The sequence below is a fragment of the Perna viridis genome, chromosome 4, assembly GCF_037379345.1.
Source record: "Perna viridis isolate PV_CMFRI_1.1 ecotype Kerala chromosome 4, ASM3737934v1, whole genome shotgun sequence".
Lineage (NCBI taxonomy): Eukaryota > Metazoa > Mollusca > Bivalvia > Mytilida > Mytilidae > Perna > Perna viridis.
In genome coordinates, this window is record NC_142448.1 from 41,340,874 (window position 1) to 41,361,227 (window position 20,354).

At 33.0% G+C, this 20,354-nt stretch overlaps 2 protein-coding genes and 1 long non-coding RNA gene across 3 annotated transcripts in view; 1 reads left to right on the forward strand and 2 right to left on the reverse strand.

Annotated features, from left to right (window-relative positions):
• Positions 1-20,354, forward strand: part of LOC148620113 (uncharacterized) — a 35,460-nt gene that overhangs the window by 14,722 nt on the left and 384 nt on the right. The window lies entirely within an intron of this gene.
• Positions 5,627-7,693, reverse strand: LOC148620115 (uncharacterized). The gene has a single exon (XM_088576984.1). It carries the CDS (start codon positions 7,641-7,643, stop codon positions 6,108-6,110), a length of 1,536 nt encoding a protein of 511 aa, XP_088433110.1. The 5' UTR covers positions 7,644-7,693; the 3' UTR covers positions 5,627-6,107.
• LOC148620116 (hairy and enhancer of split-related protein helt-like) lies at positions 9,165-18,496 on the reverse strand. The gene is made up of 5 exons (XM_088580696.1): positions 18,237-18,496; positions 13,554-13,627; positions 12,977-13,078; positions 12,295-12,391; positions 9,165-9,991 (listed from the first exon to the last, which is right to left on the reverse strand). Exons 2-5 carry the CDS (start codon positions 13,593-13,595, stop codon positions 9,588-9,590), a joined length of 645 nt encoding a protein of 214 aa, XP_088436822.1. The 5' UTR covers positions 13,596-13,627; positions 18,237-18,496; the 3' UTR covers positions 9,165-9,587.

A 20,354-nucleotide genomic window follows, 5' to 3' on the forward strand; every position in this document is an offset into this window, starting at 1 on the left:
TACATTCTTTTGATTACCGCTATAACCTTGGTTCCCTTGATTACTCTTCCAGTACATTTGTGTTACTGCCCTCCAATCTGACATTATTCGACTATACAATCTAATCACCACCTCTGTCCTTTTACGATTTTGGGAGACAATTACATAATTAACTGATCTCAGAATAAAAGTTTTCCTTTTCATTAATTATGTATTTGAAGACATTTTATAATTATAATGGTTTCCCAAGATTTGGTTTCTATTGAAACACTAAATTTTCTTGTGTGTTGGCTTCTAAGGAAAGATCTTGAACATAAACTGAGAGGTTTCATTAACTGGTTTCTAAAGGCCATTATAAAGATCCGCTGGCCTAAGAAAATGTCAAACAAAGATCTGAGCTGCATGAAAAATGCAAAGTGGAAGACATTATAACAGTAACAACACGCAGATGGTAAAATAGATACAAAATGCAGTATAATTAAAATGTACATTTAACGGCACATTAAATCGAGTTGATCCGTAAATTATTTAATTTTTCAATTTGAAATTCATTGATCCTAAAATTAAGCTTCGAAAAAATGTTTACCATACAACAAACGTTTTTGATGATTCAAGTCACATGTACAAATATATTTATAAATTTAATTTATTTGCACAGTCGTATTCATCCAAAAAGTTGGAATCTTCTCTGAATCTGAATACTTTCTTTCTCTCCTGTTTTTGGATTTTTTTTTTATTTATTTATTTATTTATTTTTTTTTTGCATCTGTGACTTCCATTTTCTCCTTTATATCGCGTCTTACGAATTGTCATTTTCTTTAATATAGCAATGCGAAACCTATAGCGAGACCTATAGCTGCATTAAACATATGCATTGTGTGACATTTTAATACCTTTCATAACATTTTCATATGACATTATTTGTCCTAACACCCCTCTTTTTTCTGAGGAACCCCGGCAGGCACCCCTCTTTTTCAAAGTGTCTGGATCCGCCCCTAGAGTTAAATGCATACATGAACATCAACCATTAACGTTCGTGAATCTAGCAAACCATTTATCTCCCCTTTTTTATTTGTATTTATATATTTTTTTATATTCTCATAGCCAAGAACATGGTTCGAAACAAATATTTAATAGGCTATCGTATCCAAAATGCAGTTTGAAATCATATTATTCGAAGTTAAAAATAAATTAGAAAACCTTGTTGATATGCCATTAACTTTCTTTTGTACGATTGATAACCAAAATGTGATACAGTGAAACCTGTCTAACCAATCCCCCTTTTCGACATATTAGCATTGGTTCGGTATAAGCAGCTGTATGGTTTACCAATTTTAATAATACATCTATATTGATATAAAAGGACTGTAAATAGTGTCTGATTAAGACGTGTCTTCAGATTTTTTCAGGGATCGGTTTAGACAGGTTTCAGAATAAATTTATATCGCTCTGAATTTCTTTTGTGCTATTTTTATTTTTTTGTTTTTGTTTAGTTGATTGTTTGTTTTTGTTTTTTTTCAAACGACAGAACATCGCAACCTGAAATACTCGGTGATATCCGATACACTGAAGAAGAACAAAATACACCAATTTTTGTGTAACGGGAAAGGCTGAGAAGTTTCGATTGGGAATATCATAGATTAAATGTAAAATTTCATTATGAGCTAGCTTGTAGGCCATACACAGTTCCTTCAAAAACCTTTTCACATTCCTTTTTTGTGCACTTTCGTGTATGATAAACAATTAACTAAAACCGTTCATTCTCTCCAAATTAACCATCTATTTACACTTAACATTCAAACACGTTTTGAAGACATCGTGAATTCTGATAAGTAAATTTCACGTGAAAGTCACGTTTATTCCATGTGAAATTTTACTTGAAGCATTAGTTTCATATGAATTTCACTGGAAGCTATAGTTTCATACTAATTTCACTTGAAGCGACAGTTTCATACGAATTTTACATGTATAGCACTCACTTTCATTAAATATAACATGCATTACAAAAATTGTTAAATAATTTGCGCCGTTTTAGAGTACATGTCAAATGCTGGTGTTTTATGGTGAACTGGGAAATGAGAATGACACGTGACTTGTGTAAGAATGGTCACATGCCTGATTGCCAATACTGGTAGTAATTTGGAGTTTGCAAGCGTTTCTAGCATGTGGTAAAGCAAGAACCAAAAAGTTTGAAAATTTAAACAACAATTAACGACTATGCTATAATAATATTATATATGAAAACATTTCTCCTCACAAATGTACTTACTAGAGTAAGTTGTCAGGGGCGGGTCCAGGATTTTAGATTATGGGGGGGGGGGCACAGTTAAAATTTCGCCGAGCGGTGCGGAGCGATGCGAAACATGTTTTGAGGTAATTTTATGAAACATTCTACTAGAGTGGGTAAAATTGGCGAGAAATTAAACTTTCAACCTAAAACCGCTTAAATCTACCCCCTGACAACCCATGCCCTGCATGAACCCGCCCCTGGTTGTAAGGGATGCATATTTTAAAACAGAGCCACTGGAAATATATAGACATCAAATAAATGTGTCACCCTTTGTGACAGATATATAATTTAAAAGTTTAAACTGTTCATACATGCGGGGATAAATAGATTTTTAAAAAGCTCACGGAAGTTGACAGCTGGATTGTTAAGTGCGTAAAAGCGTGTTGAAATATACGACCAATGACTGTTCGTTTTTACTTTTTGAACCCCGGAACATCTCAATCGAAACTACTCGGCCATTTACGATACACTGAAAAAGAATACTTAATTTTGTGTAACGAGAAGGGCTAAGGAGTTTCGATTGAGAACATCGTAGAAGATGTCATAGACCACCATGAGATAGCTTGTAAGGCAGACACAGTTTCTTCAATAAACTTCCAATTGAACCTCCTCTGCATGTGAATGTTATTTTTTATAAATTAGTGTAGCAGGTGCAATTACTGCTTAAGATTCGGCAGACTCAGATTACAATTCATACCAGCTTTAGATTGACTATAAGAGGGACGACGAATGCCAAGCTTTGTAGCGCAATGTGGGTCGAATGTAAAGGAATCAATACAATTAGCAATACATTTTATTTCCCAAGTACAAAATACTTTATTACATACAGAAGTCATTAAAATGGAGCAATCTCATTTCAAGTGGGGTAGGTGTGTGGCAGTTGCACTAACATTGTTGGAACAGCTAGGCTATCCGCAATATTGGGCTAGAAATTAGTCCTCAGACAATTATGAAAAGTTTGCAAAGTTATGTTATTCAAATCTATAAATATTCATGGATAAGGTGAATAATAAATCATAATACTTCAATGTCTGAGAAAATCTGTTATAAAATATATCAATCTGGATAAAGTTTATTTTCATTTTCAGTATCTTTAGATTATCTAAATAAATTATCAATGACTTAAATCTCAAAACACAACAAAATTAATTAAACTGAAATAAGTTAATCAAGGGACATAAATCAAGCAGTTCTGCCACATTAATAACTTCATTTTTGCCTTGAAGCTTTAACTTGATCCGAAAATCAACGGCAATAAAAGAAACACAATCTAAGCCAGGTAGTCCCATAGTCCCAGCTCCTCCCTTCCAGGTTAAGAGAGGCTTTTATCTTTTTATCTAAAAACAAATCATTTGCGATAACATTAAATTGTTACATGCATCTGCAATACACGTATTTGAGATAGCACCACAGTTCAACCCATGGAAGTCAAATGTTTTAAACCTGCAAAAATAAACCAGACTAGCTATTTTTAGAATTAAAACGAATCTTTATATCAATAACATGACATGAGTCACGATTCAGGATATCGATTTTGTTCCTTTTTTGATACCGTCAAACTTCCGTATTATAGAACGCGTGGCTGGCACGTGACTTAAAAAAGGGGGCGCATGCCTGATTGACAGATAAAAATGTCTACAGCAAGTAGTAAAACAAGAGCCAAAATGTGTTCAACAATTACACATTCACGGTGTTTTTCTTTCAAAAACTGTATTACTTAAGTGGGTCACCGGAAACATATATATCTGTACCACCACAAGACCGAAATGTGGCCCCCTTTTGTTAATATGAAAAAGATGATTTTGTTAACAGGAGACAGCAACTGCTCAAGCATTCATTGATAAATGTACTTAAAGTAAGCTCGTCTCAAACGTTCACAGTTGGATTGTAATATGCATAAAAGTGTTGAAAATATTCAAACAGCGTGTATTGACTATTTCAAGCTGCATTAGCTGTCATTTTCGTAAATTTTTGTTTCTGTTGAAATATACCTTAAATTTGAATTATTGCTACTAAATTGTACCTTTATTGTGTAATTTCATTCCATACCCACAAATAAAATGTGCTGAATACATGAAATAGGTGTCTATATATTTATTGTCTTGCAAGACAAAGAACGACCTAAATAAATCCATATGCATGTGACTTCTGGTGATCTTAATCCACGCATGTGCTGTAAGGGTCGCTTTTTTAAAAGCAAATCTGCTTGCAATCAATGGCAAGGAAGGCCGTCAAATTCAAGCCGTAAAAGATAAACGTTCGAATATAATGCAAGGATCCTTTTAAAATTTACTTATTGTGATATAATGTGGCACAAATATGGTCACTAACTGTCATTATTTATTTGAAAACTAATCAAGAAATAGATGAAATGTAAACAAGACACGTGCTTACCTGTGTTGTTTTAAAGAATATTTGATATATTAAATTAATGCAAACTTTGGGCAAAAATTATAGCAAAAAAAATAGCTTCAAGGGAACCCCCTTTTAAAAATATCGATCCGCCTTTGATGAGTTGAAGTTCTGATATAATCTATTCAAAAATTTCTAGTAATTGTCGTTTATTTTACAAGCATAAAATGTCCTCTTAAAGGTATAATCAGGTCAATACGGAAACCTTAGATCGACCTATAAAAAGATTTTAGCCTCGATATCTCGGGCTCTATAAGGGTGGATTCATCAAATACAAAAATAACTTAAAGAACAACTCGGGTTTAGGATGCGTAGAAAATGAATTCCGTAAGATTACCTAGCCGGTGCAGAAACATACAGTATTAATGAGTACTCTAGTTACCAATCTCCTCCGCAGACCTATAACAGCTTACTGATTGACTATGTATCACTCCGCTAGCTTATAGACTCTGATATACAGGATAAACATTTTTTCGCGCATGCGCATTATTTTCATTTAACCGAAATCAATATTTTTATTTGCAACTCTGTCCTGTAATTAATGGGGAAAATATAGAATCAATATTTTTATTGTTTTCAATGACTGAGTGAAAAACGTCCGATCTTTGGAACATTGATTTTTTTCTCAAAAAGACACCAGCCACGCCCCCCCCCACCCCCCGCACGCTAATAAAATGGTCGGTGTCGTACATATACGTTGTGCAGATTTCAGCTTGATTAACTAAGTTCCGTTAACCCAGATTTACTACGTTATTTAGCCTTATTAGAAAATGATCAGTTTCTCCGTTCCAGGTACCTTTATATGAGAAAAAAACACTTCCATATGAATAATTTATTCAGCATAATAATCAGTTTATGATTATTTGTTATACATATACATGTACATGTAATGCTTTTCAATATATAATTGCAAATGCATGTTACAACCATAAATTATAAGTTTGTATGTATGTAAGAAATCGTGTTTGTCCTGTGTGCTCATGACTGGGATAACAAGACTTTGAACTTTGTTTTTTATGTGCATGTTGAGAAAATTAGAAAACACAAAAATACGCATATCGTTTCATTTCGAACGTGCTTTTCATTTTTTCGTCGGACCTTTAATGAGGTAGACCTATGGTAAGGGACATAACTCTTGAAATCAATGATATGTTTGAATCATATTCAATTTCACCAAAGCCTATCAAGTTTCCATTTGAAACAATATGAAATCAATCCAAAGTAATTGATGTTTACATGAGATTGATGTAAAATGCTGAATATAAACGTTCCAATGCTTTGTAAGAGTTGTGTCCCTTACTTTACGTCTAATAAAGTATTGACCAGCCTTTTTTTTACAATGTGTGACCTGAAGTCGGTCACATTCGATCCTTATATGGGTAATTATATTTCAAGATGATTCATACCAGGCTTGCCGGGTCCGTCCTTATGAATTCGTGCCTGGATTAAAAAAATGATAGAAGGAAATAAAACTTTCGAAGTGATAAAATATCATAAAAGGCATCACAAAGTGTATGAGTTTCAGCATCATCAGGACGTCATAGTTGTAAGCATGTTCATGTGAACGTAATTCTTTTTCAATTGTGAGAAATGTATATCCGAACCAGAGACCAAAATTCATGAGACAAATGAACAGAAAGGTGCTATCAATCGACGTTACAGAGTTGGTTCGAAAGCGTAATGATTTCCTATACAATTTCATTTGTACCATGAAAATTGTCTGGACTACAACTACCATAACCCTAAAAATTGTTAAAGCAAGAAAAACTGCATATTCATTATTATTGTTGAAATGTATGTAATATACTTGCGTAACATGGAAACCACACGTAGCAACTGACGTTATGACGTTAATACGGGCTTTGAGATTGAATACTTTTATGATTTTCGTTTTTGGTCTGAGTTCAAATGAAAGCGAGTAAAAACATTTGAACAACAAAGCGCAATGGACACAATTTCCAGAAATGTACACAAGATTTGTCATTGTTGTAAATGCGTTTGGCACGTGGCGATATAAAGGAAGCCGTTGTAAAGTGCACATAACGACGATGTAAATTAAGGTAAGAAGCGTAACGACAATAAAAGATCTTCGTCTGCAAGGCACGCAACTCTGTTCGGTTGTACTCCTTTGCAGCAAGATGCTTGCCTCGTCAGTGTTTTCTGACGGCGTTGTAGAACTGTTTAGTTCATTGATTACATTAGTTGTCTCCATTGCGGGCCACATCTTTGATATTAGTATTACACTTAGAAGACAATATTCCAACAATATCGGATCTAAAAAGGGTTGAGTATCTTCCACAACACGTGCAATCTCACTTCCATTGTTATTTTCACACGAACATTTGCTGTAGTTAGCTACAAAATTAGCGAAGTCTTCATAGTACAAGTCAACTGTTCTATGCACCCATAAGGAAATATTAGCAAGGAAAACGAAAAATAAACAATAGTAAAGACAAACATTATTGTACAGTTTGAATCTCGAATATTTCTGGATGAAAATTGTTTGAATAACATGAAATACCCACGTGCAAGCGAAATACACTGCGGTTTCACCTAATTCCGATTTGCTGTCGCATATAGCAAGTTTAGCCACTTTCAAGGCTTGAAATGAGGAGTTAACGATGCAAAACAGCCACAGAAATTTCAGTTTAAGACCTTCACTTGGTATGGTATTTGTGTTCTTTTCTTCTGCCCAGTCCCTACGAACATATAAAATGGCAGAACAAACAATTAAGCATAAAATACCAATGAATAAAAGAACTATCATCAATATTCTATGAGCACTGCTATTTGAACCTAGCATCACCATTAGGACTGCTAGTATCACCACAGCAGCAGATAGAAGAATAACACCAGATATGCTAGCATCATGAGATGAGAAGTCACCATTACGTCGTGTTTTAATTGATCCAGCAGTAAACGGCAAAACAAACATCGCCCGGAGAATCTTTTTGACAGACATAACGCACCGATTCCGATATTTTAACCCTTTTATAAAGGATTTGTTCTTTTGAGTTTATCTAAAATGTTAGTCCTCCTATTCTTTGATTTTTAAAGTGATTTTTTTTTCTTTACCAACAGCTATTATACATGTATAGCAGCTAGCTTGAAGAATGTTGGAAAAACACCAATCCTTAATTAACAGCTCTTTGTTTTCGCATGAAACAGTCCTGTGCCAATAGTAAGAATTGTTCAGCGTCGTGAGTGTCCAAAATGTATTGTTCAGAATAAGAAAAAAAGCTTTAAGGAAGCATTTTAAATGCACTTCAGGAACTGAAAATGATTTCTTTGGTCTAGAAGTAATTTAGTTCCAACTTCCTTTAAACTAATGAGTACGGTCCTATTATGGTTATAAAAAAGCATGACCTGAATAACATTTAAGTGTCAGTTTCCGTAATAATCAGGCAGAGGGTGAAACATGATATGAAAAACTCCACCATTTTGAAAGTTTAATTTGGTACCTGTATTTGCATCTTCAGAGTCAAGGGAAAAAAATTTTGTTTCATTCACTTACAATTTCATTCACTTGCACTAAAAAGAAGCATTTCAAGGGCGGATAACTCTGTCTGAAAAATATCATTTTTCTTACATTCTAATGAAAAATGTCTGAGCTAATCCTGTAATTTACAGATCAAATAATGGTCTATTCAAAAGAGAAAGCATCCTTGAGTGAAATTATATTGTCAGATCGGTGGAATTTTTACATGCATGATTCTGATTTTTCCCATTTTGCCTGATTCTTACAAAAAAAAAAAAAAACTTAAACAATTAGTAACCACTAGAAAGCTCCAGGTAAAGAAATTTTTCCTTCTTTTAAAGAATGTTAACAATGAAGTTTTTTGTTGAAGTAATGGTCAAAAACTGGCTATATTATACACTGTATAGGTTTTGTATGTAAATCAGGGAATTCGAATAACTCACAAAGTCATAGTTGCCAGTTGATCGCTTATTAAACCGTAGATTTATTTATATTTATTTTACCCTTTGATTTAAGGTTGCTATTCTATGGAAACGTAAGTCACCTGATTGCAATTCTGTTTCCCGATTGAACAAATACTGATATCTTTGTGGCGTTCAAAAATATCGAAAATCTGAAATTGCGTTCCAAACAAAACTATCGAAAATCTGAAATTGCGTTCCAAACAAAACTATCGAAAATTTGAAATTGCGTTCCAAAAAAACAATCGAAAATCTGAAATTGCGCGCTATGTGTTATTTTCTTGAAAGAAATGTAGAAACTTAGAAGTAAAATTTTACTGTGTCTTTTTTTTTTTAAATAGTACTTGTTTTTATTTATAAACACCGTTTCTATAGTAATTAATTACAAATTGTCAAGGACCTATACTTTTGCAAGTTTACTTATGCCTATATAGAGCGAAAAAATAACCAAAATATTAGCTGATCTGCGCTTGTACATTTGAATACCGTAACCTTGATACGTCAAATGATTTATTTATATTTATATGAACATTGTACATCAACAAAAATGTATATTTTGGTGTCTGAATTATACTTGAAAATCCAGAGTTGAGTGTTGGGAATACTTTTTATTCAGTTCTGAAGTAGGTCAAGTATTTTGTATGTAATTGTTCGAATTTCCAAATCTCATCCTTCCACCAGTAATTTCCACATATGCAGCATCATTTTTATTTGTGCTTTTTGTAGAAAAAAAACGCAACATAAATAATACGAGTAATTCTCCCCGTAGTGTCAACGTTACGGGATAGTTAACCAGGGTGATTTTATTGTTTGGGAAGAAAGAAGCAGATTAATATAATGAGTTTAAAGTTTAATACGCTATAATTGTAGAAGTAATAAAATATTGTTTTATGTTTATCTAAAATGGAAGTTTCGTATATGTATGCATAACACGTCTTTCAGTTACACCTGGAAGACTAGTATAAGATTATAGAAATGGAGGGAGTATGTCCATAGTACTTGAAGATTTTATTATCATGTTATGTGGTCGTTCGCTGAACCTCAGTGATCTAACATCCTGTGTTCCGTTCTGGCTAGAAACGTACGGCTGAAACCGTAAACTCTGTGATGATCGATCAGTATTATGAAACCAGTCTCTTTGCACAATATTACACTTGTTTATGTTATGGATGTAAGCCTGTCCTCCCGATAAGGATCCATCAGGTTTGAATTTTGTTTCCAAATAAGTTTTCATTCTGATACATCTGTCGTCGTTTGAACACAAGCCTTCTACATCCGTCATGTATCGTAAAATTTCTCGTATGCAGTCATTATACCCCACCCGGTAATGGTGCATAAAGTCTGTCCAGATGGATAAGCTATACCAATCACCTACAAAAAATATCTCAAATTCTAATGCATGCAAACTCACAACTACTTACCATCTGGCTATCTGTGTGGTAATATTACCTTTTAAGTGTAAGTGTTTGTAAGAATCCGTCAAAATGGGAAAAATAGAAACATGCATGTCAAAACCCCATCGATCAGGCAATAAAATATCACTCAAGGATACTTTCTCTATTCGAAAAGACTATTATTTAATTTAAAATTTTTCAATAGAATCTTAGAAAAATGAGGTTTTTGGACAGAGTTATCTGTCCTTGAAATATTCATTTTCAGTGCATTTCAATGAAATTGTAACTCAATTGGCCAGCATGATATGGAAAATCTTGTCTGTTTTCCTTGATTCTGATGGTGAAAATAGTCAGATTAAACTTTCAAAATGGTGTTTATTTTTATATACCATGTTTCACCCACTGCTTGATTCTTGCAGATATTGATACTTAAGATGTGCAAAAACTAAAGATAACTTGGGAAAAGGTTTCCTTGCCAGTGAACCGTCAATGGTACAGAACCAGCTTCAATTTTTTAGGGAATTCGGTTGCCCAATTAAATTTAGATATCTGAGGGTTTATTTTTATCGCATTACATATCAAGTTTCATAAAAATCTCAATTGAGAAATGCCTAAAAATATTTTTTTTTTATTTTCAATTTCAAGCTACCGGTATCTTAATGGTTGAAATCTGTAATGGGAAGTCATAATTTGACAAATATCGCATCATGATAACTTTTTTTATAATAATTGATCCCAGCTCTTCGTTGTTTTATTACATCGTTCAAAGTGTCAATTATCCTTCGCGTTTTGCAAATAAATAAATGTTGAAAGGATAACCCACTCTTTTTTGTAGGTGTTTTAAAAGAAAAACAAGTAACTATGTTTCATTGAATCTTCAAACATAAAAGAGTCTAAGGAAATATTGATGTTCTATTTGAGACTAATAAACTATCGTTCCAGAACCAAAAGCGAAAACGTCGCAAACACGTGTTTACAGAGTTAGGCACGTGTCTGAGTGACAGAGCTTTGGTCCAAAACATTAAAGTTGCAACATGAAACAATGCAATAATATTAGTTTTAGAGAAGCGACAATGACTTTTTAGGTCATACAAACCATTTCATAGATTCACGCGATCTGTCGCTTGTTTCCACACGTGTCATTTTCGTGCATTTTAGTTCAATTAAGACGCTCTGCATAATTCAGAGTACAATTGTGTCACACATGGAGTAGTATTAAAGCAGTGGGTGTTGTGTACTGAAGACATTTTATGTTTATGGGACAAAATTCTTATTCAAAATATACCGTTAGTCAGATTCAAATCCTACCGCCGTAAATCTTGCCATTTGACGTTCTATTATGTAACTAGGTGTCATACTAGTATGCAAATACAGGGTTTCGAAAAATCATAGCTGTATTTGTATAGTTGCATAATATCGTATCCTGTTTACCTTTTTTCGGTTTAAGCTATTGCAGAAAACAGGTTACCTTTCTTAAGGTGATTCCAAATGTGCCAGTGTTCTAGAGATGGCACATAGTGATGCGATTTCCTGGGTAAATTCGTGATTTGTTACCATAAAATACAGTAGCAGGATTAAGCCAATACATCAATATTACCAGAAAATATAAAAAATAAGTCAGAATCGACCGGGAAACCATCGCGATCTGACCTATTTCTAAAGCTCGTACAGTACAAATAAATTTGGTATTTTCCGGCATATGTATATGTACGTTTATGGAATGACTGTTACATTTTTTTAGGTCTATGAAGAAATAACCTCAATCACGTGGTGAACACTAAATAACTTGTGTATCAGTTATTTTCAAATATGCACCACGGGCATTGAGGTTACCATTTCAAATAGACCGAACAAATATTATAACAGTTAGTCCTTATTATTTAATTTTAGTATCAAAATTCAACGAGTAAATAATTAATAAAGGTTGTTGACGTCACAGTCACATTCCAAAATCTGGTCTATGTGATGATGGACAAACTTTGTATCCAATCAGAAAGCGTGTTACTTCTGAAATTAAACTATTAATATATAACATGTACTTAATTATGTTTATATTCGTATTGCGATCTTGACTTTGTACCTCAGTACTTTGACAAATAAAATACAAAACCAAAAATATATGTTCATTTTTCCTCAAAGTAGATTACTAGTGTACAACAATATAGGGTTATCGTTTTGTAAAGGGTGAGAGAAAATACAAAAAACTGTTTTATGTACGAGGTCCTTGATTTTTACAAGATACATTTGTATTGTTTCCAACGTGCATGTGTATTTACTTACCATTTTCAATCCGAATGCCAACTTCTGTTGCTTGTATTGCTTTTAGATAATCGACAGTCATCTCTAATATTTCCGCCTTTTCCAGTTTTCCTGACGTCTGTAAAAGTGATAAGTAAAGGGTATTCTTGTGAGATGACCTAGAAATCAATAAAAAGGGTGGCTTCCGGGTCCAAAAAAAATTGAAAAGGGTGTGATGTTTCGGGCTGTCTTTTGCTAATTTTTGCTCAACTTTTGAGAAAAAAAACCCACATCATTTTCCGAAAAAGGAGTTTTTAATTATATCAGAAAATATTACCGATAAAGAAAATTATAGAACATGACAAACATTTAAGATTTACTATTGTATTTAAAATAAAATGAGGTACGATTCTGTCTAAATGAATGTATTTCGAAAAACAATTTTAATAAAACAAATCTTGCTAAATCGCGTAAACGATACGTGATACTCTTTTCTCTGAAATTCTCCCAGTCTGGAAACCTAAACTCTTAACCTTGAAATAAGCAATTTATTATTATTATTATTCTATTTTACGCGAAAGAAACCTGTGACTAAGTTTTAAATTTATTCAAATAGTTAATCTTTTAATTGTTTAGCATTATTTACATTGCACACATATATCTATATAAATTTAAAAAGTTAGATACAACTGAATGTGGTGGTTACATTTCAAATTAAAATTACCTGCTTAGAAAATGCAGCTGGGACAGTTTGACTGAGCTCCGACAAACATGTATTAATTCTATCCCGTCTTCTTTTCTCGATCACTTTGTGTGATATCTGTACCTAAAAATCACATGTACATGTAACTGTATGTAATAGAACCACAATGAGGGAACCTTGAAGAATTTTGGAATGAATATTTTGAAACAGACCTTTCCGGAAAAAAAGACGAATTAATCTTGAAGATGAGGAAACTTATATGTAGATCCTGATATGGAAATAGCAAAATTGATCCGATGTATGTAAAAATAGATACATGTATATCAATTTTTACCATTAATATGATGGAAATAAATAATTTTATTTCTAAAAATCTTCCAAGGCTCCTTTTCAATCCCTTATAAAGCGCTTTTAATTTATAATAGTATAAATTATTGTGAACATTTTGTAGCTTCAAGTTCTATGAAAATGACATCCTGGTAATAAATTTCCATTGTTTCAGAAAATCCTGTGAAACATTAAACAATAACAATTGAAAAGTTAGTTCATTAAATGAAAGTTTGTAAAATGAATAAATAAACTGATATTATTTTCATACCTGTTTGTTGGAATCATCCGGTTCCGAATTGACTTTGTCCATAACTTTTTTTAAAAGTTAAAGATTAACACTCTCTAAATGGCAAGCGATACAACATATATTGTATTACTGCATACCAGTTTGTGTCTTATCTGATATTTTACATAACAGAACTTCAATAGTTTCGCGCATGACAATGTTCACATATTACTAAGCTGTTTTGACACGTGCATGAAAGGATATTAAAACTGTTAAATTACGGAATCTATTGAAATTTCGAACGAAAAAGTAATAACCGTGTGCCGTCACTGAATTGTAGCACGTGTATAGGAAGATCGTGCACGTGACATTCCATGACAATTGGATAGCTATTGCACACGTCCCGCGTGCCATCTAAGTGCATTGACGCACGTTTTGACCGTTTCTATTCCATGCCCGGATATCCTCGAACAGCGTTGTACTGGTTTGTTAATGTAACAGAATACAAGGTCTAATTATACCGATAATGTCTGATTAATTGAAAATCCACACAACAGCTGACGGACCTTATGATTACAGATACGCCATGTTGTTTCGCATTTGGTTACTACGTTATTAATATTGCGTGATACTATGGCAGTGTAACTTGTCGTAACGTTGGTTTTCATTGCCAGACGTAGGTTGCACTTATTTGCATATATTAGTCAATAGATAATTATCAACGATATTAAAATGTTCATAATTGAATGAATTCGATAAATATGAAGTAAATTTGCTTTAAAATAAACAAATAGTTTGCCTTGAAGCAGGTTTCAATCTCAAGGACTTGAGGTCATAAGTTAGTCTAAATAGATCAATCAAAGTATAAAACTTGTACCAAAAAAAGCTGTTTTAATTATTTTCTACATTTTACTATCCATGGCCATACACTAAAAAACACACACTAGGGAACAGGTCGCCATCTTGGATTTCTCTACCAACTTCTCTTTGAATTCCAAAATAAAGAGTTACTTTGAAACCCCTCGCTACGTACATGCCTTATTTTATCTTTCACGACATGAATGATCTCAGTCTTGTTCACAATTACTGTCTCGGGTCTCTTCACGGCGGTAATATTTTTAGTTCTTATACGAAATGGAGTTTTCATAGTCCACCGTCATAAGGAGAAGTAGCGAGCTGTTTTCCTTGTGTTTTTTGGTATATGACCATGAATGGTAAAATGTAAAAACAAAATAGTTAAAACAGCATTTTAGTATATTTTTTGCCCATTTAATGGATCTAACTCATGACCTCAAGTCCCTGTGGTTTCAATCAAGCACGTAATACCAATTTTGTATATGTATGTACCCAAAGAAATGGTACTAAAAATCTATAAAAAGAGGCGGGCTATATTGACCGCCATACATGTAATTCCCATAATCAAGTAGCCTTTTGTGAAAATTACACGAATTTTCATGACAGTGGGATAAATGACATAAATAGATTCGTTTCTGACTTAATTCGTATATCATTTCTCGGGTACGCCAAAATGATACTTCTTTCAATTTAAGAAATAACATGTTTTTTTTTCGTTGTTGGAATAAACAATTATCTACATGTACAGAACATGTATTATTTTCATAGTTTGCTTTGTGATAGTGTCGACATCATTATTTTTGCTGATTTTATTATTCTTTAAAACTGAGAATCTAAAACTAAACTGTTGCAAAATTTCTTATGACTGTAGTTTGCATAATTATTTTTGTATACAAGTTATTCCTAAAAACTAAATTTAACAGTAAGACATTCGTTATCAATTTCTAAATTAGCAATTCTATGGAATAACATTCAACATCTTTAAAATACTTTTAACATATAATAACCCAGTTTATTGTCTGTATCATATCTGATCCCTGACTTTGAAAATTACTTGCACAACTTCCCCTCTATAAACCTTCAAATTGTATAATATTTCCGGTATGAACTAAATATAGTTTTAAAAAGTTCCAATTGATTGAAGATCAAAAGATATTTTATTAAATAGGAAGTATTTTGGGTGTCTACCTTGAATGCTAACAAAAATATTTCAATAGATGTTTATATGTTGTGTTCCCATTTCGCCTTAGCTGTGAATTACAGGTGATAAAAGGTAAAAAAGTATTAAGGCGAAATGGGAATTTATATATTTTTCTGTTGTAAAAACAAAGTGTGGTGTTTTACAAGGATTAAGACAAAACAATTAAATTAATTTTTATCATTTTTTCTTCTTCTTAAGCTATAAATTTAAAGTTTTTGAATACTTTTCATTATAAAAAAAATACTTTTAAAATATATGCAATTTTATTTTTCGTGTATGAGTTCATACAATTTAGGGACCAATAAAGAAAAAAAAACAAAACAAAAATTTAGTTCAAAAATGAAACATGATATTTTAAAAATAAATTTAATGAATGAATATGCACAATGGATTGGATTAAACTAATGAAGCTATTATCAAAGTACTTATTACGAACATGTTATCTTCACATTCTTTATTTATTCGCAAATTCAATAACAATAAATTGACATTATTTATTGGGGAGCATAAATAATTGTTAATTAAACGAAATAAGGTAACCATCATTTAACTAAAGGTTAATATGCTTATACTTAAAGCTTTGTAACTTGTTGCAATTTTGTCCTTAAAAATTCTATAACAATTCTAACCATTGAAGTACATGTATGCTAGTGTCACAACCAGATATTGTCGCCATCTCGAGTCTTACATATGTACTACTGCAGTGAGAAGAACTGCATCTACTTTGGAGATGCAACCTCGCCATCTTGAAGCTTCATTGAATATTATATATGGTCTATGAACCTTCACAACTGTGCTGCTGTGCTCAGTCTGAAATTGTCTTCCGCTGTTGTTTTTAATTTTGTTCTGCTGGAATCATGATTTATAACGATTTTTTCATTTTTGTTGTATGTTAATGAAGATTTTAATTTGCCTCTTTATTTCTGTGTATTCAAAAAATAGGACGTGTCAAGCTATTATGAAAGTGCTCATTCATATCATATTTTCTTATTTAATTTGAATTTTGTTATTCACACGTATTATTGATAGAATCTACCAAATAAAAAAGAGGGGGTAAAGTCCATTCTTAATAAAAAATGACCAAAAAAACCCAACAAATTCCACTTAATAATTCACAGAATAAATAATAAATGAAATAACAAAAAAAAAAAAAATACCATCAAACAATATAAAGATCTACATATCCATTCTTGTAATATGTGTATATAAGGTTTAATTGCTACAAAAACACAAAGTAGCACTTAATTACATGTTTACATAAGTTCCCATTTCGCCTTAGTTTACTCCAAATTTTATTAAGGCGAAATGTGAAAAAAAAAATTATCTACCAAATTTGACAGCTAAGGCGAAATGGGAACAAGCCGTCTATATTATAACAATAGGTGTTTTTATAACAATTAAAATGTTTTATAAGTATTTAACTGTTGAGATAAAATGTTAAAATAGACGGAGCATCAGCGACCTCCATATATGTAGAATGTAAGACCAGAGCTATGAACGACCAAAAACTATTCTGACGGAAGTGACGAAATTTGTCGACACGGAAGAACCATCGTGCAAGTGCAGAGGCACCGTTTTGTCTTTCAATACGTCGATGGATACGATTTTATATTTATATATTTATCTAATAATAATTCAGAAATCATTGGCTGTATAAGAATGTATTAAGCTTTTACAGACAAAAATGTCTTACACGTTCTCCAATGAGACTTCGCCAATAGCAACAAGGCGGTGCACCGTAAACAAACATGTAACAGGTAAGTGAAATATGTTAAGGTCCGTCAATCATAGCCATAACATAAAATCATATTAAAATAAGGCAAATTCAGTCCTTTTTCATATTTACGGAATGCACGTCATTTTACCAAGTTTTTCAAAGGAACTTAAACCACCAATTCATGACAACCTGGTTGGTGGTCTCATTGGGGAAAGGAAGAACTGAAACTTTTGTTTTTGAAACGTAACCTATTTTCACTTCGGTAATTAAGTACCTAAATGGCTTAAATTAAGTTAATATGAAGCATCCAATTAATTTCCGCAGCTACAATGAATAGAATATTTGACTTTGTAATCTACTGCTGTCCATTGCTCAAATGTAAAAGGAAACCAGAATGTCGGTTTGAGAATTTACTTCCCTTTGGTTAAGATTTAAAAAAAGAAGTTAAAATTGAGAATAAGAAAAATGATTATTCATGACCGTCATTGTTTAAAGTTACGCGAACAAATTATTTTTGTAGTTTAATTCAGAGTAAAAGATATTTGTTTAAATACAATTCGATAGCAAGGGGTTCCAAGAACAATGAATAAGATATTTATAGTCCAAGGACAGATAATAAACCAAAATTGTCAATACAAAACATGAAACAATAAATGCAACGCAAATTGAATAACATAATACTCGGAGTACAGATGCTAAAGTAATGACAAATCAGGGGCTTTACTAAAACCTGGGAGCACGAACTAGGTGCATCGTTGGGGTAAGCTTTATTAGAATCAGCGATCAAAATATGTATTATGTGTTTCTTGTTTCATGTTCGTTTAAAAGGGGAGATCCGAAAAAGGTAACGCGACAATAACAAACATCTTTTTATTCTTCTTTCAATCTTAAATTGTCTGAAGGTTACGCAAAAACAGAAAAGTACATGTAATGCAGATTAAAAAATACTCACAGCATCGATGATGAAATAAATTACCTACCGGACTCCTCTAAACCCTGAGAGCATTGATTAAGTGCATCGGTAGGGTAAGCGCTCTCTGCTCTTTATTAAAAACAGCAACCGATATATATATATATAAATGTCTGACTGAAAAATTCCCAACGATGTGAGAACTGTCAAATTTGCGGTGCAAATGTTTGGTCGTTCCCTCCGCGGCACTCGAACTCGTACCGCTGTGACATCTATTGCAACACCGCCTGCACAAAGTCCATATATAGCCTAGCTGGTCGAGTGGTCTAGGGCGCTGGACTTTGTGCAGGCGGTGTTGCCATAGATGTCACAGCGGTACGAGTTCGAGTCCCGCGGAGGAAACGACCAAAAATTTGCATCGCAAATTTGACGTTTTAACATCGTTGGGAATTTTTCAGACCTTTCTATACGTTTACATATCTTCCCTGTATCAATTTGATCCGATGGAGCAGTGTGGCGAATAGAGTCGTCACATATATATACCAGTCTGACAAATTCCCAACGATGTCATAACTGTCAAATTTGCGATGCAAATTTTTGGTCGTTCCCTCCGCGGGACTGAAACTCGTACCGCTGTGACATCTATGGCAACACCGCCTGCACAAGGTCCAGCGCCCGAGACTACTTGGACAGATGCTGGCCAGATCATTCCTCCTCTTAGGATTAATCTAATTTAAAAATCTAAAAATTCTAATTTTTGTCTGAAGGTAACACAAAAAACCCAAAGGTAAATGTAATGCACTTTAATTAGACAGTACAATGACTTGATATAAAACTGATTTACGGATAAGGCTTAGAACTGCTGGAAAATGCGAGGCTGTGCCAAGTATTTTCACGGATTTAAGCCGAATTTGTATACCACTTTTATTCGGATCGCTGTCTCTCTTCAGAGGCACACGCACTATCACAAAACGTATAAACAATGAAAAATCGATCTTTTTAGGCATGCGTAGTGCAAGCCGTTTAAACAGCATCAGTGCTTTTAATTAAAATAGTTCAAACCTGGCGCAAGGAGTAATTGGACTGTGGTATGAAATTCTTCAAAAGTTGATCATCACAAGATTGCAAAAAAATCTAAGATTTAACGAGTGAGAAAGCCAATGTTACAGACATGAGGGAATGTTAAAGACAAGTGAACGTATTTGAGTTTTCACTCTTGAGTTCATCGTGGATTCGTTGTTTTTATTTTTCTGTATATACTTTTAGACTTTTTAATTTTTTTAGTACATATTCGGTATTGTAATTGAAGTAGCCATCTCTGTAAGAATCATGCAAAATCCGAGAAAAATGTGATACATCTCAAACTAGACCACATGTTTTTAATTTTAATAGCAGAGTTTTTTTAGTTTGAAATGTGTGATTATTCATTCCTATCTGTCTGCTCCGCTCTGAGGAGATAATCAACATTGAAAATCCAATATAGTCTGTTGTATATGTGTGTCGTTTACAGAATTATCGCCCTTAATTCTTAAATCAACAGTGCATTCTATATAACCCATCATAGTACAGAGATGATACAGTGAAACTCTGTCCTTACCGAATCCTAAAGAATCTGTCTAAAGCAGACAAATGATTAAAAGTCCCTATATATAAATTTTGTCTTTTAAACTTTGGCACAAATGTTAGTAAAACACCTGTCTAAATCGAACCAATCAAGGGGCTTCGGTTTTTACCAGGTTCACTGTAGTATATTTATGCAATATACTCTAACCTTTGTCTAACTTTTTCCTTGTACTAATGAGTGTTTTTTTTTCTGACTTTCACCGTGTATTACTAGTATTATTCCGTCAGTTCGCTCCAGAACAAAACTTGCGGAGGTTAAGTTCGATTTCTGTTTTTAGGTATGGTTCTGTCTTAAAACCAGATAGGGTGTGTTCATTTCTTTGAATATGCAATATATCGTAAAGTATATTTGACTGGTTATAGTGTGAACATTTTTCTGGAAATTTCCCCATACTTTTCTATTGTATAACGTAACAAAATGTTAAGTGATCATATCTCCACTGACCAACTTTCATTTGCACATTTTATTTTTGAATACACTTTCTATGAGGCCTACTGAAGGATTTCCAATCCAAAAATATTTGGGACTAAGAAATG

Coding starts and splice junctions, on each gene's coding strand:
- LOC148620115 (XM_088576984.1), bottom strand. CDS start 7,643: ATGTCTGTCAAAAAGATTCTCCGGGCGATGTTTGTTTTGCCGTTTACT.
- LOC148620116 (XM_088580696.1), bottom strand. CDS start 13,595: ATGGACAAAGTCAATTCGGAACCGGATGATTCCAACAAACAG. Junction 12,392..12,976: donor CAGCTGCATTTTCTAAGCAG/GTAATTTTAATT, acceptor TCACTTTTACAG/ACGTCAGGAAAACTGGAAAA. Junction 9,992..12,294: donor TGGCATTCGGATTGAAAATG/GTAAGTAAATAC, acceptor TATTTTTTGTAG/GTGATTGGTATAGCTTATCC.